At 37.2% G+C, this 24,761-nt stretch overlaps 1 protein-coding gene across 1 annotated transcript in view; it reads right to left on the bottom strand.

Moving 5' to 3' along the window:
* Nucleotides 1–24,761, bottom strand: part of Wnk (Wnk kinase) — an 834,378-nt gene that overhangs the window by 87,555 nt on the left and 722,062 nt on the right. Inside the window, exons 27-28 of the mRNA XM_068226022.1 lie at nucleotides 20,643–20,744; nucleotides 11,386–11,471 (exon numbers count right to left, since the gene is read on the bottom strand). Coding sequence (XP_068082123.1) covers nucleotides 11,386–11,471; nucleotides 20,643–20,744 — 188 coding nt within the window. The remainder of the gene's footprint in view (nucleotides 1–11,385; nucleotides 11,472–20,642; nucleotides 20,745–24,761) is intronic.

Below are 24,761 nucleotides of genomic sequence, written 5' to 3'. Positions count from 1 at the left end.
GATGGAGCATAGGGTATTGAACCGTCATTAATATCATTACCAAGAAGGGAACTAGAGTCATTATTCTGGTGATTACAATATTTCCATTCAAGGCCTTGTTTAGTTTTGAAAGCAATTCCAAATTATTCAGAAGTTGACTAGCTGGGCCTATCACTTCTGAAGATTTTTCTGTCAGGGTCATCTCCCTTAGCCTTTAATAGTCCCCTATCAACCTGCAAGGCAGCAGGCCCTGACCCAGTTCTCAGGGATCAGATATTGTCTCTTCCACCAGATCCACCGTACCAGTGATTTTTCACTTCCGTCTTCACTTCATACTTGAAGCAGTCATCAAAATATGCTTAACTTGAACTGGAGCCAATCAAATTTTGCACATTTTTTCTACCATGGGGACTGTCTAAACTTGCTAGGTTGTTAAAGTATGTAACTTTGATACGAGTAGTATATTTTGTAGAACAAAATCACCTGATGCAATAAGTTCCAGACTAATGCATTACAGTGAAATGCAGGTTTTTATAATTCAATTGGTTTCACTTCAAGGGTGAAAGGAAAAATGTGGAAAAATGCTTTCTTCACCACTTTAAACAACAGGTTTAAGAAGAAATAGGATATGACAGCTCAATATACTGAAATATATCGCTCACAACAATTGGGAGATCTAGAGGAAGAATAGTACAAACAATATTACAAATAATGATAACACTGAACTTTCTGCGAAGAAATCTCATATACCGTCATCGTCATCATCATCATCATCATCATCATCATCATCATCATCATCATCATCATCATCATCATCATCCATTTCCCTCATCCAACTCCCTCTGGGCTGGGATGTTTATGGCACCTTTCCATCTTCCTATATTCATCCACCATTGTTCCTTCTTAACTGTATTCCAATCCAGGTTTCTTCTAATTATATTATTCTTGATAATTTTCAAATACCTTAGTCTGGGTCTCCCTCTTGCTTTCCTTCCATCTATCTGGATCTCCATCATCTGGTTCGGCATCCTTCCCTCCTCCATCTTCTCAATATGTCCAAAGCATCTAAGTTTATCCCTCTCCATTCTGTTGAAAAGCTTTTCCACTCTGTTTTCCTTCCCGACATCCTCGCTTCTTACTCTGTCCTTTCTTGTCTTTCCTATCATACTTCTTAAATATTTAATTTCACTGGCCTGGTTTTACTCTCCTGTCTTTTTGCCATTATCCAGGCCTCTGCATATGTCAGTACTGTTCTCCATGTCCAGCCCTGCATCCTGAATCAGTTTGCTTCCCAAGTACTTAAAGCTTTCCACAATTTCAAGGTTTAGTCCCATTATTTTTATAATTCCTTTCCCATCCCTTCCTCCTCTAGTCAATACTAATGTCTCACTGTTTTTCATACTGATTTTCATTCCATAATTATCAATAATCTCACTGAATATGTCAAGTTGTCCTTGTACTTCATCTATGTTTGCTCCATGCATGATGCAAACTAACTGATCAAAAGTATTTAGACACCAATTCAAAATTGTCCTCGTTTGAACCCCACTGTTGGAAGCCCTGAAGATGATTTTCTGTGGTTTTCCATTTTCACACCAGGCAAATACTGGGGCTGTACCTTAATTAAGGCCACGGCTGCTTCCTTACCACTCCAAGCCTTTTCCTGTCCCATCATTGCCATAAGACCCATCTGTGTCGGTGCGACGTAAAGCAACTTGCAAAAAATATCCTCGAAGTGTTCCTCGGCTATACTGCCCAGTACAGGACATTAATACAGCTTTAACTTTGTTGGGGAAGGGACATTCTACCTGGTGCTGGAACATCTCTGAGGGAATGGTAGGCTATTCTTCCTGCTGCACCGTAGAAACGATAGTTAGTCACGTGCACTGGGGTTTGGAGTGAATCTGCCATTCTAGTGCATTCCAGAGGGATCAATAGGATTGAGAACAGGGCTCATTTCTGGAACCTTACTGTCCACAAACCATTCACAAACAGACCCCACTTTAAAGCAGGGAGTATTATCATCCTGAAACACACAGTGATCTGGTAATTGTCAACAACAGGCAGCTGGTCAAAATTACCTCATAACCTTCTGCTTTTAATGTGCTCTATAATAACATGAGAGGACAAAGTCATTTCCATGAACAACACCCTCATACTGTTACCATACCTCTATCAAATTTGACAGTCGGCACTGTACAGGTTGGCATGAATCCATCGCCTGGCATTCACCGCACTAAATCCTCCAGTCTGACTCCTATGTGGTATAGCATTGTTCATCACTCCAAACCATGGTCTAAAGATCAGTGGCGACATTCTTGGTCTAAAGATCAGTGGCGACATTCTTTACACCACCAAATGTGGCACTAGGTGTTCGCTGGCAAAATGTGTGGTTTATGGGCAGGTACCAGAAACTTGAACTCCAGTCCTTGTATCTCCCAGTACAGTCATGGCGCTAGCCACACAATTAGTGGCACTGAGGGATTAACAGGTAATGGTATGACACGATGTCATGTGATTTTCTCCCACCACTTTCTTCAATATTCAATGGTCCCTGTATGTCAAAACATGTCACTTACTCAGCTGTGGTTTTGTCTGTTTGTATCTTCCCATTTCAACTTCACGGTCATGACAATGAGTCAACTTGGGCAACATGAGAAGGACAGAAATGTTTGACTGATTGCTTACTGAAGCATTAACCAATAACCATTCCACATGCAAAGTCACCAAGCTTCCTCACTCCACCCATTCTGTAGGTATCTCATAGCACTGAACAAAATCAAGCCCTCGGCTGCTTTTCACAGTAGCAGCAGCGATTGCAATGATATCTAGGCTCTTGTTAAATGTACAGAGGGATAACCGAGCATATGTACATGTAAAGAAACCCTTTCAATATTTCAGCATTTAACTGAATGGCAGTTTTCATTTCTATTAGAATATAGCAGGGTAAGTAGTAATAATAATAATAATAATAATAATAATAATAATAATAATAATAATAATAATAAGAAGAAGAAGAAGAAGAAGAAGTCTATGCATTTAGCTTTGGTTTGTAATCCTTCAGTAGTTCTTACAAATTTCAAATTTAACTGCAATTTTCATTTCTGTTTGTACGTTGTAATAATGTATTTTAATTAGGATACGTCTGAATACAGTTTAAAATTATTGCAGTGCAGTTATTTTATTAGAAGTTTGTTGTTGCTAGGGGCTTTACATCGCACCGACACAGATAGGTCTTATGGCGACGATGGGATAGGAAAGGCCTAGGAGTTGGAAGGAAGCGGCCGTGGCCTTAATTAAGGTACAGCCCCAGCATTTGCCTGGTGTGAAAATGGGAAACCACGGAAAACCATTTTCAGGGCTGCCGATAGTGGGATTCGAACCTACTATCTCCCGGATGCAAGCTCACAGCCGCGCGCCTCTACGCGCACGGCCAACTCACCCGGTTTATTAGAAGTTAGCGTGCATATTTTATTATTGCAAAATATTTGTATAATAGGAGAAATATCCCTCTAGAAACTTAGCTCTTACTAGAATTCTGTTGTTGTAATTAAGAGAGACTTAATTGCAGTTCAGATATGTGTAATTCTTGTATATTCCTTTTGATATTCAGTAATTAATGGCAGTTTTGATTCTGTTAGGGAGTTGTAGGAAAAAAATATGATAATATAATACGACTAAATAGTATTGTAGTGTATTAATTGCCTTATTGTCGTGTGATCTTTGTGTACTATCCTAGACAATATTTCTTTCCTTTGAATTGTTTGCACAGATTAAGTTATTTTATCTTTGCTTTCCTCATTATTCCATAAAGAAGATTAAAGGTGGCTAAGGAATGCAGGTGTAGGAACTGTGAATGTGGCCAGGCATTAAGGAGTATGAGGGAGGAGTCTTGAGAGTTTTTCTCTTGGAGGACAGGAAGGAAGATGGGCCTTCCTCAAACAATGTACGGGATGCAGTAGGTGTACAAGAGGAATACAAGGGAGAAAAGGGAGGAAGTAGTAGTTTCTGCAGCCATCAGGAAAGATTTGGGAGACCAGGAGGGGAGGGGACCAAATGAGGTTGATAGTGTTGAGGCTCTGGTCATGGATGATGACACTGTTAGACATGTGGGGAAAGTGTGTGGAGGAAAGGGAAGCAGGATGGAGTGTTATCCAGGAATTAAGTTAAGGCAGATGTTCAGAAAAGTAGAATAGAAAGAGGAAAGAAAGGAGAAGGTGGTGGTTTTTCACATTGGTGCCAACAACGTAAGGCAAGCAGGTGTAAGTACCAATATATTTGGAGATGAATGGGATCTGCTAAATGCAGCACAGAAGAAGTTTAAGGAAGCAGAGATTGTTATCAGTGGAATACTGTGTAGGAGGGATACTGACTGGAAGTTGATCAGGTATTTAAATGGACCTATGGAGTGGGTATGTGGGGGAACTGGGAGTGAGATTTCTAAATCCTTTTTTTTTTTTTTTTGTTGGTAAAATTTGCTTTACGTTGCACCAACACAGATAAGTCTTACAGTGACAAAGGGATAGGAAAGGGCTAGGAGTGGGAGGGAAGCAACCGTGGCCTTAACGTACAGCCCCAGCATTTGCCTGGTGTGAAAATGAGAAACCATGGAAAACCAACTTCATTGGGGTTCGAACCCACTATCTACTGAATTTTCTAGATCTTAATGGGTGGGCAGGTGATAGGGATCTGTGCTTAGATGGCCTTCACTTGAACTGTAGTGCTACGTATAAGATAGGAAGTTTGTTTAGAAGGGTTACAGGAAGGTACATTCAGGGATGCAGGATGGACAAGAGAGCAGTAATAAGGGTACAGAGAGCTGGAAGTCAAGTAGGGATGACATAAAAATGTTAGTCTTGAACTGTAGAAGTATTGTAACGAAAGAAATAGAATTAAGTAATTCAATAGATATAAATACTGTTATAAGGAGTCAAATCATGGATGAGAAATGGTATAATGGATACAGACATTTTTTCATGGAACCTGAGTGTTTATTGTAGAGACAGGATAGGATTGGTAGGAGGGGTAGTTTTCATACTGGTGAAAGAAGAATTGGTATGCTACGAAAAAGTTACGGAAGACAAACGTGAAATTCTAAGTGTAAGGTTCACCCCTAAAGATAATATGCAACTTGATGTTTTCGGAGTGTACATACCAGCAAAGGGTGGTGCAGACACTGATTTGGAGTTATTTGATAAGATAATCAGCTATGAGGCGAAATGATACAAAAAGGAACACGATTATAGCAGGTTAATTCAATTCACTAACTGTCAATTGGGAAAGTAATGCAAACGACAGGAATCATGACCAACAAATGGCAAATAAGTTAATGTAGGAAGGACAGCTGAATCAGAAAGTGATGGAACCAACTAGAGGTAAGAATATTCTGGACATGGTGCTGGTAAAATCAGATTAGTTCTATAGAGAAACTGAAGTAATAGATGGTATTAGTGATCACAAAAGTGTTTCTGTCATAGTTGAAAATAAATACGATAGAAAGGAAGGTTGTAAAAGTAGGACTGTTAGGCATTACCATATGGCTGATAAGACAGGTATGAGGGAGTTTAAAAAAAGTAATTATGATCAGATGAAAATATAAATAAAAATTTAAACAGACTGTGGGACGTGTTTCAAGCAACTGTTGAGGAATATGAATACAGGTATATACCTTTAAAGGTGATAAGGAATGGTAAAGACCTGCTATATTACAACAGAAAAGTTAAGAGACTAAGAAGAAGGTGCAGGTTGGAGAGAAATAGTTAGAAATGGTTGTGGAAGTAAGGAGAAATTGAAGGAACATACTAGGAAATTGAATCTAGCAAAGAAGTCAGCTAAGGATAACTTTATGGCAAGCATAATTGGCAGTCATACAAATTTTAGTGAAAACTGGAAGGGTATTTATAGGAACTTTAAGGCAAAAAAATGGTTCCAAGGATGACATTTCAGGAATCATTAATGAACAAGGGGAGTGTGTATGTGAGGATCTACAGAAGGCAGAAGTATTCACTCAGCAGTGTGTAAAGATTGTTGGTTGCAAGGATAATGTCCAGATATATTAACAAAGTCTTGAAATTTACCTATGATAACAAAGACATTTACAGTAAGATCCAAAAGTTGAAAACCAGAAAAGCAGCTGAAATTGATAATATTTCTGGGGACATAATAAAGACAATGTGTTGGGATATAGTACCATTATATGAAGTACTTATTCAGTTACTATTTGCATGAAGGAGCTATACCAAATGAATGGAGCTTTGCTATAGTAGTCCCTGTGTATAAAGAAAAGGGCAATGAACATAAAGCCAAAATTTACAGGCCAGTTAGTTTGACATGAATTGCATGTCAGCTTTTGGAAAGCATTATTTCTGATCATATTAGACATGTTTGCGAAATTAATAGCTGGTTCGATAGAAGGCAGTTTGGGTTAGGAAAGGTTATTCCATGGAAGCTCAACTGATAGAATTCCAGCAAGAAATAGCAAGATATATAACGTTCAGGAGGTCAAATGGACTATCACGAACGACTTATCTAAGGCATTTGGTACGGTAGATAGTTGGAGACTACTGGCAAAAATGAGTGCAACTGGTCGAGACTAAAGAGTGACTGAATGGGTGGCTATATTTCTAGAAAATATAACTCACAGAAATAAAGTAAGTGAAGCATTATCTGATCCTGTAATCATTACGAGGGGAATTCCTCAAAGCAGTATTATTGAGTCTTTATGTTTTCTTGTATGATGAAAAAACAGGGTTAAAATTCAGGTTGTAAGTTTTGCTATTAATAGGAAAAGACTCTCAGTTTCAATTACTGTGTCCTTATGGGAATCTTTTGTAAGTACCTAAGTATTAATATAAGGAAAGATCTTCATTTGGGTAAACACATAAACAGGATTTTAAATACAGGGTACAGATCTCTGCAGATGGTTATGAGTGTATTTAGTAAGGATGTAAAGTAGAGGGTGTATAAGTCTCAGGTAAGAATCCAACTAGAGTATGGTTCCTGTGTGTGGGATCCTCACCAGGGTTACTTGATTCAAGAACTGAAAAAAATTCAATGAAAAGCAGCTCAATTTGTTCTGGGTGATTTCTGACAAAAGAGTAGAGTAACAAAAATGTTGCAAAGTTTGGGCTGGGAAGACTTGGGAGAAAGGAGATGAGCTGCTTGATTATGTAGTATGTTCTGAGCTATCAGTGAAGAGATGGCATGGAATGATGTAAGTAGATGAATAAGTTTGGGTGGTGTTTTTAAAAGTAGGAAAGATCACAATATGAAGATAAAGTTGGAATTCAAGAGGACAAATCGGGTCAAATATTTGTTTACAGGAGGAGGAGTTATGGATTGGAATAATTTATCACGGGAGATGTCCAATAAATTTCCAAATTCTTTGCAATTATTTAAGAAAAGGCTAGGTAAACAACAGATAGGGAACCTGCCACCTGGATGACTGCTCTAAATGTGCTCTAAATGCAAATCAGTGGTGACTGATTGTTTGACTGAACAATAATAGATCAAATCCAGAAGAAAGAAAATCTCAAAATCTCAGAGATTTACTATTGGAAACTCAAAACTATATATGGTACTTCATTTCAGTACAGTGAAATACCTCGTTTATGTAGAGAAGTTAAAACAGGACAGACAGGCTGAGCATTAAAAGTTTGCCAAGGAGAATATCACAAATGTGGTAAGCTAGTGTTCATATATTTATGGCAACCTCATGGCTGTTGTGACCTTATAAGTTGGATATCCTCTGATTATTGTATTTTTTTTTATTTTTTATGTCCAGTGTATATACTGTATATTTTTTGGTAGATTACTACATTATGTAGAAGAGTTGTTACTCCCTGAATGTTCCATCAAAATTAAGGACGTTGATTTGATGCACATGTAACAAATAGAAAGCACTACGCTGAGTGTAGAAAAGTTTGTGCACAGATTCACCTTATATTCATCAATACTGATTCTGTATCTGCATATGAATCCTAAATAACTGTTGAACACAATACTTAGGCCTACAATAAGCCATAGATTTATTAGCACACTACTGTATAGTGTATGTGCAATTTCAGCAGCTGTTTAGCTCACACTAATAATGCACTGATAACCACAGAAAACCAATTTTAGGGCAGCCGATAGCAGGATTTAAACACACCATCTCCCGAATGCAAGGTCAAAGCTATGCGACACTAACTGTAAAGCCAACTCTCTCAGTCCGATAACAACTGAAGAGCTGTTAGGCATGTAGCATGTATAAAGACACATTTGTTTGACTGTATGATCCATGCTCCCCTCATATGGAACTGTGGCCGACTGTCGCAAGTGATTTTGAGTTCTGGAAGCTAAACATACAATGCAGTAAAACAATCATGCCTCCACGTATATGGCAGGTCAATCCAACTTGAAATGGCCTACAGCAGGGATGTACATAAAAGCAGCTGTCCCTGTGTTCTCAGAGCCACAGCAAGGTATTGAGTTGCCTTATCTGCAATACTAGATGCTGGCCAAGGCCACTGTAATACAGTGGGCCATGGCAGTACGTGGCATTTGGAAAGAACAGGTGTGGTGCTCATGTACGAAAACAATGCAAAAGTTATAATATTTGTATGCTCAAGTTTTTTTACATGATATCGCATGCTCAATTGTAGATACATTTTGATGTTAAAAAGAAGAAAGAAGTTTGACAAATACCACTGCTTGAAGGCATATGGTAATAGCCACCTCTTATCGGCCAACAAACACATTAATGCAAAATAATACTGTACTGTACAGAGTTACCACTAAAGAAATGAAATGAAGGAACAGCAGAGCGACAAGTGAAGGGATGATGAATGGACAGCTACAAGCAGAGTGAGCAATGTGGGTGCAAGCTCAGAGCAACAGGAAAGAACCTCAATATATGGTCTTGTGCATATCTGACCTATAGTATCAGATACTTCAAAATTGCTACCATGGTCTCCATAAGATGCCTACTCCACTACAACAGCACTGTATTTCAGTTCATCATACACAATAGGTGTCACAATACTTGCATCAAAATTCTTTAGCAATTATTTCTGAATAACATACTTTTGAACAACAACCATTGCAGAAATAAATAAAACTGAGAACATACAAAATAATAAAATTAAATACTGACAGTCACATGGTACTGAACACCACCTTTGAGACAAGAATAGGAACACTGACGAGAAATTTTTTGAAGATATATATATTTGCTATTTGCTTTACGTCACACCGACACAGATAGGTCTTATGGCGACGATGGGACAGGAAAGGCCTAGGAATGGGAAGGAAGCAGCCGTGGCCTTAATAAAGGTACAGCCCCAGCATTTGCCTGGTGTGAAAATGGGAAACCACGGAAAACCATCTTCAGGGCTGCCGACAGTGGGATTCGAACCCACTATCTCCTGGATGCGAGCTCACAGCTGCGCGCTTCAAACCGCACGGCCACTCGCCTGGTAAGATATTTATTTAGGTCATGGACTACAGTAAAACCTCGTTAATTCGAAGTTGTAAGGACGCAAAAATTGGACTTCAAATTACGTGATTTTGAATTAACTGCCTACTTGTAGTTCAGAAATACCAACCCTTGCTGCATCAGAAAATATTCTTAAGACCTGTCATTGCATGCAATTAACCTTGAGACACAGTTTAAACCTTTCAAATGCCATGGAAAAAACTATTTCCAAAATGTATCCAACAAGGTGCAATTACAGTATTCAAATAATGCAGTTGGATAACTCACTGACAAACATAACCTCATGCAACGAAAGAAAAAAAGTATGATTCAAAGACGAGGAGAAATCTATGCTGGCTTGCTGGCTCCCCTGTGCAAGTCCTTTATTCACTGGAATCCTGTACTGTATGCATTTTAGATGTCCTGTACTTGCACAGAAAGTACCCGATGCTCTTAAAACATCATGGCTTATTGAACTTTCCTGTGATGAGGGGAGAAAGTCTCTCGCTTCTGCCTGCATTACAAGTTTACAACACAGTACAATGACTCTATCCTTGTACGATTTCCCGCTATGGTACTTCTCTCGTCATTCTTCTCGTAATTACCACGCCACAAAGTATTCTAAGATCCATTAATGCATGCAATCACCTTGATTCACAGTTTAAATCTTTCAAAGCTATTTCTGAAAAGTACCCAACAAGGTGCATTTACATTATTCAAATAATGCACTTGGATATATCACTGGCAAACATAACCTTACGCAACAAAAGAAAAACGCATACAATTCAAAGACGAAGACAAATTATGCTGGCTCCATTGTGGAAATTCTTTATTTTTGGTTTACAGTACTGTTTGCATTTTTTAAATGCCTTGTACTTGGACGGAAAGTGCCCGACACCCTTAAAAAATCGTAGCTTATTGAACTTTCCTATGATGAGGAAAGGAAGTCTCTCGCTTCTGTATGCATTGCAACACAGTACAATGACCCCCACCCTTGTACGATTTCCCGACTGGCACTTCTCTCCTTTAAAATCGTAAGTTTGTTTGGGTTCGGCATTTAAAAAAATGCAGTTTCATTGGCACTGACATTATTGTTCAGTGTGTACGAAATGATTATATGCACACTCTTTTGCCAACTGTTGGCATCGCCAGAGTTCGCGGATTCTACCTCTCCGTACACTGCCTGCTACGTGATATTGTGGCATTCCTTAAAACAATGAATACGAAAGAATTACGATTTCACTCGAACGTGGCAAATATGAAGCACACTGTAGACGCACCGAAGTGAATGAAAGTACGGAAAACTACCCCAGCAGGTTTTGGAAGATGCATTCTATCATGACGTGGATAAATTTTGAATTTAAATTACTCTGAAAAATACTAACTTTTTTTAAATGTAAAGGCAATTTTGAATTTAAAGTCTGAATTTTGGTAATGGGGACCGATATTGTTCTTCAAATGATGAATTATCCATATTTTGAATTAAATAATTTAAATAGCATGCAAAACCATACCTCATGTTTCCGGGAACGAGAGTTTCTTCGAATTAGGCGAGATTTTGAAGTAACCAATTTCGAATTATTGAGGTTCTACTGTAGTTGAAATTAATCAAATCTTAACTGAGAGTATTGTTTACAGAACGAAACGCTACAGTAAAGAACAAAAAGAAAAATTCTAGGTCCTAAAGATAGTGATTACATACTAGAGGACCAGTTACTCTCACAATGCTAATTTTTTTATTTTATTTTATATTTTCCATAGCCTCAGCTGACTATTAGTTAGGTATTCCATGTATATAATGCATTACACATCAAACAGGAAAGTGAAGTACCATGTAGTTCATGCAAGTTTCTTCAATGTACTGAGTTTGAAACTTCATGCAAAATATGATCTAGGCTAAAGAACTAGGACAACACTGTAAAATTAAAATCAATCAACTGATCAATCATTACCTGAGGTTGTTGAGCTCCTTGTAAAGAGCATGTTGTTTTCTCTGACGTGCTTGATAACTCGGGAGCAGATTCGACACTTTTTATGACTGAAAGAATAAACCAAAAGCTATTGATTAATGGAACAATTGATTTTTCAGAAACTCATGAGAGAAGCACATCATTAAAATATTCTGGTGGTGTAACAGCACTGTCTGGAAGCCTAAGAAAAACAACCCACAGGCACTCAAAAAACATTAAATTTTAATTTGGAACAAAAAATGTAGTTTTAACCATGATACCTCTGTGTGGAAACCTCAGAAAGTGGTGAATAAAATGATTCATTATAGGTGGAAAAATTCTTAAAGTTTGGTAAAAAAAAAAAAAAAAAACTGAGCAGTAATTAAATAAACTTATTTTATTACATCAGAAAGTAATTATCATAAGCTCACGTAGGCCTAATAGCAATAACAATACTAATAACGGTAATGGATTTCTTAGCACTAACAGGTTAGAATGCAAGTAGCAAGTGTCTTCTAACCTGCACAAGAGTTCTGTAATGAGATATGTATAAATATTAGGGATGCAGCCCATTCGAACCCCCTAAAAATTTACACAACCCATCTACCTAACTGTAGAGTGGACTGGACGCCGTTTGCTACATGCTTAAATAAGTTTCCATTCTAATCTACTGTATTAGTTCTTAGACATCGGGGCTCTAGTAATGAGTGTGCTCAAGAATTCTAGAAAATTCACTTAGCTGCACTAATGATTAATTCTTCTCAGAAATTAACCCTCTTAGCATAAAGCATTTATATGTTGAGATCTCAGCCAGAGGCTGGTTGGAACCTCAACAGATCCACCATCAGCTGTCATAAGTAGCCTACATGTCGCTGAAGGAAATAAGTTACGTAGTTTCCTGTTGCTTTCCTCACTGGGCCAGAATGTGCTGTTATATATCAGTCTACCAAGCCCACTAAATGCATTCACCAACCAACCCTATGAAAAACATGTTCACACCCTTCATCATAGGGACTGGCTGCATAAGGAATGGCACTACTAACATACCTCAGTCACTTTCACATCATCAAAGCCAAGGAAGAGACTGAGACAGACAGAAAAATTAAAGTAATAACTTGATCTAGCCCATACCAGGAAACACGGTACACTCTACACACTATCATTTAGAAATAAACAAAATGTTGCTATTGATGCTTTCATGGCCCGTACCGTACTTATAGACATGATACTGTATTGGCTTTTGGGCTTATGCCATGTCAAGAAAATAAGGTGAAATTCTTTACGTTTCGCAGAGAACTGTGTTCGTCATAGAAAGAAAGAGATCCACCTTATCAATACAAAATTTAATATTGTTATTTAAAACAGGACCGGTTTCGACTTATTAAAAGTCATCTTCAGCTGTCATTTACATTCACATTAGAATACATGTTCAAACAGGTGTATCTTACAAATAAACATGTCGTGTTTGATAGACATTAGATAGTATGTCTAGAAGTGAAATTCTGCTTCTTATATCTAAGTTTAAAGGATCAAAAATATTAAAAAGATATCTATCTTTAACACATTAAAAAATTACAACACATGATAAAATTTGTTGTTTACACCTGACCTTGAATATAGCATTATCTTTCAAGTTTTACTAACAATAGTTCTTAAAAGGACTTTTTATATTGCATTGTTTTTAGTCGACTAAAAATGCTTAAATGTAGCCGCATGTGCTTATACAGATATTTCTTATTAGGCTTAGACTTCGTCAAAATGAGTAATGTGAATTTAAAGTTGAAATTACAATAACAAAGTGAAGTGCGTTTGAATTAATATTGAATGACCTCTTCAAATATATACTGTGTAAAATACATTAAAATCAACATAAAACATTGGTACATTTCAATATAAGTTAAAAAGTAAGAGGCAGTCCTGCAAATTTGTAAAACTTCATATGAAGTACTGTTCTTCATGTGTACATGCCAAGTTCAAATGGGGCACTATTGGCCACTATTTGCTTAAAGTCCAATCACTATAAATTTATATTGTCTGGTTGAATATACAGATTGAAGATGAATGTGCTGCTGGGGTTATAAAAGCTGTTGTTGTAGGTGGTTCTTTTTCGGTCTATGATACTTGCTAACTATTGTCGTGAGATGATTGGGAAGTGTATCGCTTGGCAGCCAAGCTGCCGAAAAAGAACCACCTACAACAACAGCTTTTATAACCCCAGCAGCACATTCATCTTCAATCTGTATATTCAACCAGACAATATAAATTTATAGTGATTGGACTTTAAGCAAATAGTGGCCAATAGTGCCCCATTTGAACTTGGCATGTACACATGAAGAACAGTACTTCATATGAAGTTTTACAAATTTGCAGGACTGCCTCTTACTTTTTAACTTATATTGAAATGTACCAATGTTTTATGTTGATTTTAATGTATTTTACACAGTATATATTTGAAGAGGTCATTCAATATTAATTCAAACGCACTTCACTTTGTTATTGTAATTTCAACTTTGAATTCACATTACTCATTTTGACGAAGTCTAAGCCTAATAAGAAATATCTGTATAAGCACATGCGGCTACATTTAAGCATTTTTAGTCGACTAAAAACAATGCAATATAAAAAGTCCTTTTAAGAACTATTGTTAGTAAAACTTGAAAGATAATGCTATATTCAAGGTCAGGTGTAAACAACAAATTTTATCATGTGTTGTAATTTTTTAATGTGTTAAAGATAGATATCTTTTTAATATTTTTGATCCTTTAAACTTAGATATAAGAAGCAGAATTTCACTTCTAGACATACTATCTAATGTCTATCAAACACGACATGTTTATTTGTAAGATACACCTGTTTGAACATGTATTCTAATGTGAATGTAAATGACAGCTGAAGATGACTTGTAATAAGTCGAAACCGGTCCTGTTTTAAATAACAATATTAAATTTTGTATTGATAAGGTGGATCTCTTTCTTTCTATGACATACTATAGATATCAATACGGAACATCATGAAATTTATTAATCAAGAGAACTGTGTTCTGCGTCCTCAGAAGAAATCTCGACTGACCACGAGAAAGGCTTCTAGCACAGTTCTCTGCGAAATGTAAAGAATTTCACCTTATTTTCTTGACACGGCATAAGCCCAAAAGCCAAAAATGTCAATATACAAAATGCCTAAATAGTTTGGATTATAAATACTACATGCAATAAGGAAAACTCTTTCATTAAAAATATTTATGCACGATACATATTGAAAAGATACAAAACATTTGAACGCAGTACCAGTATTCTGAAGATCAAATGATAATACCAAATATTTAAATACAGTAAAGCCTTGGATTATGAACATAATTTATTCTGTAATCCAAAGCACTCATATATCAAAGCGAATTTTCCCAATAAAAAAAATTGAAATGGAGAGGATTTGTTCCACTACTTATAAATATGTATTGGTAAAAACATCAATTTAAAATATAAAGTAAAAAGGCATAGAGTAAAACAAATCAAACTGCACTTTACATGATAAAGAGTCTTGACTGGCGCAGGAGAGAAAGAGACATGAGATAAGGAGAAACGTTACTTGTAGCATGACTGACTATAACAGAATCCCTGCTAAATGTTGACTCCCTAGAATTTTTCTTCTTCTTTTTTTTTTGCAACTTTAACGGTTGCAAAAGCAATGACGGTTGCTTTTGCCTCTTTTTGAGGATTTCTCTGAATGTGACATTGCACTGTTATTAAATACATTCACTGCCCAGACTACTATAGCGTTTTTGGCGTGATATTTTTCTATAGAATTTTGCACTGTTTCCTACATATTACACATCTTCCTACTCTCATGTCAAGTGAGAGATTCCTCTGTCTTTTTCTCTTCCTCATCCTCATCCTCATCCTCAGATTTCATTTCCTCCATAACCTCTGGTGTTCCTCGTGATGTACAGTAGACCCATCAGTTCGGCAGTGGTCAGCTCCCGGTCATGTTCTTCCAACAGCTCTTGAATATCTACTTCTCTTAACTCCTGGTCCAGGGTCTTCCCCAAGGACATAATTTCATCAACACCTGACAGCTCCTGTTCATCAGCAAACCCATTAAAATCATGCCCCAGAACATAATTAGACTACAGTACATATACACCCGTATGGATGCTGACTATGCTCATTCTAGATATGATGCTTAATCATAAAGTGATGGAACCAACTAGAGGGAAAAAATACTCTAGATGAGGTGCTGATAAAACCACATGAGTTCTAAAGAAAAACTGAACTGATGGATGGATGGTGTAAGTGATCACTCAACTATTTTTGTCATAGTGAAAAGTAAAGGCTACGGGAAAGAAGGTTATAAAAGTAGGACTATTGGGCAATACCATATCAATGATAAGAGATGCAGTGAGGAGTTTAAAAAAAGTAATTATGGTCAGTGGCAAAATATAAACAGCCTGGGGATGAATTTAAAGCAACTGCTGAGGAGTGTGAAAACAGATGGTATGAAATGGTAAAGACCCAGTATATTATAACAGAGAAATAAAGAGATTACAAAGGAGGTGCAGGTTGGAAAGAAATAGAGTTAGGAATGGTTGTGGAAATAAGGAGAGATCAGATGAATTTGCTAGGAAATTCAATCTAGCAAAGAGTCAGGTAAGGATAACACGTTGGCAAACATAACTGGTAGTCACATGAATTTTAGGGGAAAATGGAATGATGTGAAAAGGTACTTTAAGGCAGAAAATGTTTCCAGGAAGGACATTCCATGGATCATCAATGAATGAGGAAAGTGTACCATATGTGAGGACTTCTAGAAGGGAGAAGTATTCAGACACCAGTATGTGAATATAGTTGGATATGAGGACAATCTCTGGGTAGTGATGACTGATACCGGTGAAGTACTAAAATTTACCTATGATAATAAAGACATGTACAAAAAGGTACAAAAGCTTTCTTTTAAATTTGCTTTACGTGGCACTGACACAGGCAGATCTTGTGGCAATTATGGAATAGGAAAGGGCTAGGAGTGGGAAGGAAGCAACCATGGCCTTTATTACGGTATAGTCATGTAAAAATGGGAAACCATGGAAAACCATCTTCAGGGCTGCCAACAGTGGGGTTTGAACCCAGTATCTCCCGAATGCAGCTGATAACTATGTGACCCAAACTGTGTCGCCACTTGCTCAGTGATACAAAAACTGAAAGCTAGAAAAGCAGCTGGGATTGATAAGATTTCTGGAGATATACTAAAGGCATTGGGTTAGGATTTAAAGTATAGTAGTGCCATACTTGAATATTTATTTGATTACTGTTTGCATAACGGAGCTATACCAAATAAATGGGAACTTGTTACAGCAGCCCCGGTGTACAAAGGAAATGGTGATAAAAACAAACGGATAACAACAGGCAAGTCAGTTTGACGTGCTGCATATAAGTTCTGGGAAAACAGTCTTTCTGATTATATTAGGCACATTTGCAAAATTACCAACTGGTTTGATAGAAAACAATTAGGGTTTAGAAAAGGTTATTCCAACAAGGCTGAACTTGCAGGATTCCAGCAAAATATTTAGGTTCAAGAGGTCAAATGGACTATCCCTATTGACCAATCCAAGGCGTTTGATAGATAGATGGTGAGAGACTATTAATGAAAATGAGGGCTTTTGGACAAGACGAAAGAGTGGTGGAACAGGTGGCTAAATTTCTAGAAAATAAACCCAAAGAATTGGAGTAGGTGAAGCATTATCTGATTTTATAATGATTAAGAGCGGGATCCTGAAAGGCAATATTATTGGACCTTTAGGTTTTCTTATGCATGTAATTGATATGAGCAAAGAACTAGAATCATAGATAAGGATTTTTGTGGATGAATTTATACTGTGTGGAATAGTAAATACGTTGTGAGCAACTACAAAAAGACCTCAACAATTTTGTGAGATAAATATTAGTATACGAATGGTAAACAGGATGAAACGCCAGGTTGTTTCACCAAGAGAAAAATTCCTCTCAGTTTTAATTACTGTGTTGATGGGGGTGATAGTACTTCTTGGGGATCACTGTAAGTACTTACGTGTTAATATAAGGAAAGATCTCAATTGGGGTAATCACACTTACGAGGTTGTAAATAAAGCTTACAGATTTCTTCATGTGGTTATGAGATATTTAGGAGTTGTAGAAAAGATGTAAAGAAGAGGGTGCTTTAGTCTGTAGTAAGACTCCAATTAGGGTATGGTTCCCATGTATATCCACACCAGGATTACTTGATATAAAAACTGGAAAAGATCCAAAGGGAAGCAGCACAATTTGTTCTGAGGGATTTCCAATAAAAGAGTAGTGTTACAAAATGTTGCAAACTTTCGGCTGGAAAGACATAGGAGCAAGAAGACAAGCTGCTTGACTAAGAGGTATGTTCCGAGCTGTCAGTGGAGAAATGGTATGGAATGTCATTAATAGACGAATAAGACTGAGTGGAGCTTTTAAAGATAGGAAAGATTATAATATGAAGACAAAGTTGAAATTCAAGCAGACAAATTGGGGCAAATATTCATTTACAGTGAGAGGTATTAGAGATTGGAATAACGTTCGATAAATTTCCAAGTTCTTTGAAATCATTTAAGAAAAGCTAGGTTAACAACGGATAGGGAATCTGCCACCAGTCATTCTAATCACATGCTACTACTTAAACCAACACAGTGTGAATGACGTGATACATATGTGACTTGCTTTTTGCTTGGAGTGAGGACAGTGTTGTGAAAGAGTGGGCAGAAAAATACCAATGCCACGATTTCTGTATGCCAGGAACACTGCACCAACCTTGACACAAACAATAACCATACCCCAAATGTTTGCCATGATATTTTGAAGAAAATATTCAGGGAATTTTTAAGTATATACAGTATCTCCATGATGGTCTTGATTTCTTCAAATTTTCAATAGTGTGTGAACATTACAAACATCAATATCTGTTAACCCATTGTCTGGTGCAATGTACCCAAGAGATACATTTCCAGTGTTTTCCAATGTACTGATGTAACCGTTCATTCAAATTGGCTTCAACACATAGCATTTCTTGGTTGTTTATTTGACTGCTGCCTGTAACTTTTGTTTCATTATCAAGCAAAAGTGTCCAAGATACAATCCACTCACTCACATACATCACTGTTTTTGTAGCCTTCTTTGCTGTAGGTTGAGTTTTTGTGAACGTAATGTCAAAGAAACGAGAAGTGCTCTCTATCTATATAAACTTACTGGCTTCCAGAAAGCCCTGAGAACAAAGTGGGATGAAAATTAAGACAACAATGAAGGTGATCTTGATGATTGAAGTTGACACAGATTGTGAAGCTATGGCAGAAGCCCATCATCTCAAAATGACACAGATGAGGACCTAGACAACAATGACAATACACTGGTAAATATAGGGGGTCACTAAATGGAAGAAAATGATACCTCTAACAGAGAAGAGCTATATCATAAAATTTACTTACTCATTTGTAAGAATATTGGAGCTGTCTTATTACAGATGATTGGCAAGAGATAACCATGACATACACCAATCAGTACACTGAGTCTATTAAAAACAAATTCAGCCATGAATGGGATGCTAATATGACAACAAAGGACAAGATGAAAGAATTTGTATGTCATCTTTATTTGGCAGGAGTTCTACATGTCAGTAAAACTTAAGAAGAGCTAATGGGTACAGATGGACATGGCAAAGGGCTATCTTGGTTAGTAATCAACTCCAAGCATTTCAAGTTTCTTCTCGTCTTAGGTATGATAACAGGTCTTCCCATGACGAGAGAAAGAAATCGGATCGTCTTGAAGTACTGAGGGACATTTTCACAGCATTCATCTGCAACTGCCAGAAATGCTATTCACCGAGAGAAAATGTTTGTGATGAGGAAGGTAATAGGAAACAATCTCCTTATAATGGCAGCGATTTGTCTTCCAGTAATACAAATCACAGATATTGGGCATGGAATTCAGAGACCAGGATCTGGCAAGAGAAGTACCAGTGCTTCTCAGGTTACCATGAAATGAAATCCTCACCAAAAAGCACCAAAACCAAAGTAGTATTCAACCCTCCATCAGGCACAATACCTATTTTTTCACGATCAGGCACAACATATCTGAGGGATACCCCATGTACACTTATGGCTCTGTGCTGTCTGAGAACCTTCCAATGTGTGATTTTTTTATATTTTAGTAAAGTAGACTCTTGATTATCTGTGGCACTTGTGGGGGGAGGGTAGAGAAACTGTGGATGATTCGCATACGAGGTGAAATAGATATTCCTGAAACAATCTGCTGTAATAAAATACTATACAGTTAAATAGAGCTAAATTACTGTAATATAAAGTATCTAATGATTGTTTCAATCTTGTTAGAAACCAATCCCCAAGACTTAAAAAATTGGGCCTGTTTGGCACATATTATGCCAGTTACTTTATGCTTGTTTCTGTTCAAACCATTCCAACATGGCTTTCTTCAGTTCTGCAAAGGTAGACATTTTCACTGTTTTCTCTCATCACTGTTGCAGTTGCACCTTAGTTATCTGATCTTGAGACTTTCTCACAATACTTGTGTTTGGCTTCAAGTCAGTATTGACCTGCCTGCTTCCAAGGAAAGAGACTATTTTTGTTTTCTCAGACTAGATCCATATGTGCTGCATCAGCAGGTTGATCTTGAGAAGGATGTGGTTCATCACCAAACAAGGATGGTTTTCAATGTAGCACCCTTGGTGACAAAGATCTTCCAAGTCTCATTACATCCCTCCGGTTGATGCAGACCGATGTTGAGTCAACCCTGAGCAAAGTTTTTACTTATAATGAATAAGTAATGTATGTTAACTTCAATGACGTCCGTATTTAAGGTATGCATAGTTTATCAGTTTGTTTTATATACAATGTACATAACTGCATAACGATTAACTATACATATGAAACACAAAACAAGTGAATTGAAGACAACATTACTTCATACATCACTGTACCGAACTCCTTACTAACTGAGTTATGCGGGTAAACAAATATGCTGCAATAACATTTTCAGAGTTATATATTAAAAGCTTTCACAAGGAGTGCAAGATTAAGTGTATCTTAAAATGGGCTCCCAAAAATCATGTATTAAATACAAAATCAAACAAATAAAAACTTACTTAAGCACTGGGTAAAAAAAAAAAAAAAAAAAAAAAGTGGATCTCAATATCCAGGCATATTCTCCATGTCACTGGCTCACTAGCAACATCAATACAGGCAAACAAGGACAACTACTTACCTTCAGAATGAGAGCTGACAAGCAAGGATGGATCCTCTGGACGAGTTACAACACTGAAACGTCCTCGTCTAATCATTCTTATCTGCTCTGCTCCTGGATCATCTACAGGGCCAGATAAAGAGCAAGGATAAACTACCATGGGCACAGAAGTTCATATCTAATTAAACTATTTGGATTTCAAATGAGGCTAAAAGTATCAGATAACACAGGGCCTGAAGAACATTTTACATTCCTGCTTGAAATAAATGTTGCAGTTAACAATACCTACTACTATTGATCTGTTTTAGGAGTTTGAGGCATTTTTGCAATGAGCCCCTGTTTCTGTTTTAATGTGGGGTCAGTAGTGATGTACATGACAATAATTTACGTAGAGGATTGGATTAAGTAATTTGGAAATTGAAGTTGGTACTATCCCAGACTTTTGTTAAGCCATCTTTTTCCTAACCTAACCTTTTCTCCTATTTACTAGCATTGGCACTTCACATGGAATTGGCCCAGTTTTATGGTCAGATGCCCTTCCTGACAGAAACTAAATGTAGAAGGATATATTCAATATTGCATATTTTGGTACTGATTGGTAGTGTGATATGTTGTATGTAACTGAAGATGTGTATCAAGATGAACACAACTACCTAGTTCCCAAGCCAGAGGAATTAATCATACACAAATGTAGCATAAAAACTTTCCAGTCTGTCAAACACAAAAATTCCAGTATAAATTATAACACTATAAACATACCTGTAAAAATACACAATATTATACAAAGAATCACATGTTTCATTCTACAACATCTTCAATCAAATCACTTAAATCATGCGTAAATATGTACAGTATTGTTTACGTTGTGTAAACTTATCAATGATAGGGAGTTAGGTGAAAATATGAACAAGTATTAACAAATATAAGTATTCAACCATCACCGCATTACCATAATGAAAAACTTCTGTACTTATCTAGCCTGCCGAAGCTTAGTCCATTGTTACCAAAACTATTTCAGGACTGTGGTCACGGAGAGGTTACTGGAAAGCTTTGGGTATACCATACTGTTCCGCGGAGAGGGAGGGGAAGCAGGGGAGGAGCGAGTGGAACGTTGTGGATCCTTCCTATTAGATAACGGAGAGCAGGATAATTCCTTCTCCATGTTATAATCTAGCAGACTGCACTGTGGAGAGGGGATGGGGAAGTAGGGGCAGAGCGACGGGAGCATTTTGGAACCTTCCTTCATCTACTGGAGAGGGTGTTAATTACTATAAAATGGTTTAAGATACCAGTACATACTTTCAGTAAACTGATGAATTTATAGCATTATTACAAATGCATGAGCTGTAACGATTACATTATAAATTTGGTCATCATCAATTAGATATCCTGGTTGTCCAAGCTCTGCCTGGATTAACAAGCTAAGGGATTAAATGAATTAATAGTGCCATAAACTCATCATCAGATGACTGATAATATGTACTGGTCTCTTAAACCATTTTATAGTAATTAACACCTACTTCTGATGAAGAAATTTAGTTAATGTGGAAGAATGTATTTTATGTATTATAGATAAATGCAAGTTAATGATTTTGGGGTAAATAAAGTATGGAATTGAAATAGAGTATCTATTAGATAGATACAGGATCTACGGACTCTTTTGTAAGATGTGGAAAGAAGGGGACATACCAGTCGATTGGAAAACAGGCATCATAATTCCAATCTTCAAGAAAGGAGACAGAAAGAAATGTTCCAACTATAGAGGCATCACTTTAACATCTCAAGTTGGTAAACTTTATGAAAGAATTATAGAGCGTAAAATCAGACCCCTTATTGAAGAGAACCTCTTCGAAGAACAGTATGGATTCAGGAAGGGGAGATCAACAACTGATTTAATCTTTACAGTCCGTCAGTTAATGGAAAAATACTATGAACACAACCGAGATTTGTGGTTAGCCTTTCTGGATATCAAGAAAGCATTTGATGCAATGAATAGAGAGAAGGTGTGGGAAACACTGAAGAAAACTGGAATACAGGATGACATGATACACCGGATCAAGAATTTGTATGAAGATACCCGAAGTAAAGTCAAAACACCTGTAGGAATGACTGAAACCTTTGATATAAAATCTGGGTTAAGACAAGGTGGTGTTCTGTCTCCTCTTCTTTTCATCACTGTGATGAATGAGATTCAGAGAAAAGTTCACCAAACCATTGGAGGTAAGAAAATGAAAGTTATATTGTTCGCGGATGATATATGCTTGTGGGGAGACTCTAAAGAAGATCTTCAAGGACAAATAAACTCCTGGGCAGAATCTGCTAAAGAATATGGACTCATCTTCAGCCAAGAGAAAAGTGAGGTTATGGTCATGAAGAGATACGGGCAACCAATGGGACACATTGAAATGGAGGGGAAACAGCTACAGATGAACCATCAATTCAAATATGTTGGAAGTGTTATCTCTGATACTGCTTCTATAGATAAGGAAATTTCCCACAGAATTCTGGCAGGTAGTAACTTGTACAAAATAGTTAAAGACATAATATGGAACAAGAAAATACCAACAAAATGTAAGAGAGTCATATATGAAACTTATTACGTACCAATCCTGACCTATGGTTGCGAAACATGGACCATGAGAAACAAAGATGTTAGTAGAATCCAGGCAGCAGAAATGAAATTTGTCCGTAGCATGATCGGCAAAACACGGAGGGACAGAGTCCGTAATGAGGAAATCTGCAAGCAGGCTCAAGTTGTAAGACTGCAGGACAAAATAACAGTGCAGCGACTGAGATGGTATGGACATATGCGACGCATGGGTGATAACAGATTACCAAAAAAAATGTACGATCTAAAACTTGAAGACAAAAGACCAAGAGGGCGACCAAGACTCAGGTACAAGGACATGGTGAAGATTGACATTCAACAGAGAGGACATACTTTGGAAAGCATTGAAGAAGGAGAGAAGTTCAGGGACCGCAACTGGTGGAGAAGCCTCGTTTGCTGACCCATCGCTTAAGATGGAACGACGTGGTATATGTACGTATGTAGTATCTATTAGACATTATTTTATGATAAACCATACTCTAAAGGATGTTAAGTGCTAATTTGAACAGTAAGTGTTAACCAGATGTTATGTAAGTAGAGCGAAGAGGGGGGTTTTAAAATGTGTATGGTCATTTGGGTTGGTTTTGTTAGCTATTTTTTCTTTTCAATGTAAATTTTGATTGCTTCCTTAATATTCAATGATTTACTTTTATTTTTGATGTGTAAAATTTTAGATCTGTGTTGATGTCTGTGAAATGGTGTGAACTGTCATGTGTGTGCTCTCCAAAAGCTGAATGCCGATTATATCTGATCGCGTCTTTGTGTTCTTTGTATCTTGTGTCGAAATTATGCTTTTTTTGCAATTACTTGAGTTCATAGACTACTGACTTGCACAGTTGTAATCGAGCTAGCGAAGCGAGAGGTTGTATTGTGCAGTGAGTGCTGAGTGAGAAGTATGAATATTGCTTTAGAGCAATATCGCGCGGCCATAGGTCGATGGCACGGGCGAGTGAAGTGTGTGTGTACGCCAAGTGATAAAGTGCATTTAAGAAAATCTGGGCTTGAGGGAACTATGATGGTAGCAGCAGTGGTGGCAATTCTTCTGATAATAGGAGGCATAGAAATGAACCCTGGACCAACGGGTTCATTGAGCTGGGAGGACATAGATAAGATTAGGGAAATAGTCAGAGATGCTTGCCAGTTTGAGCAAACGAGGGAGTTAATTCGCGAGCTGAGAAATGACATGACAGAAATGAAAGACTGCATAAAAGAAGAGAGAAGAATTATGACAGAAAAGGTGGTGGAAAACTCTAGGGAAATAGAATTATTGAAGTCGAATATGAAGGAGATTGAAGGAGAAACTGATAAATTAAAGTGGCAACTGAAAATGACTATCCAGGACGCAAAGAGGAAAAATATTTTCATTTTCATATACGACTACTGACTTGGAGAAGAGGTCTTTTTTAAAAACATTTAAGCTCTTTAGGCTTTTTCAATCGTGAAATTACCAGCACTTCGCCCCACTGCAGTGGGTTCATCAGTTGGATTGCTACACCTTTCCAAGACGCTGGCGGCTAGTGCACCGTTGAGAC

Source organism: Anabrus simplex, chromosome 2 (assembly GCF_040414725.1).
Source record: "Anabrus simplex isolate iqAnaSimp1 chromosome 2, ASM4041472v1, whole genome shotgun sequence".
Lineage (NCBI taxonomy): Eukaryota > Metazoa > Arthropoda > Insecta > Orthoptera > Tettigoniidae > Anabrus > Anabrus simplex.
The sequence above is the reverse complement of the archived record's forward strand: the minus strand, read 5'-3'. Positions and strand labels throughout refer to the sequence as shown.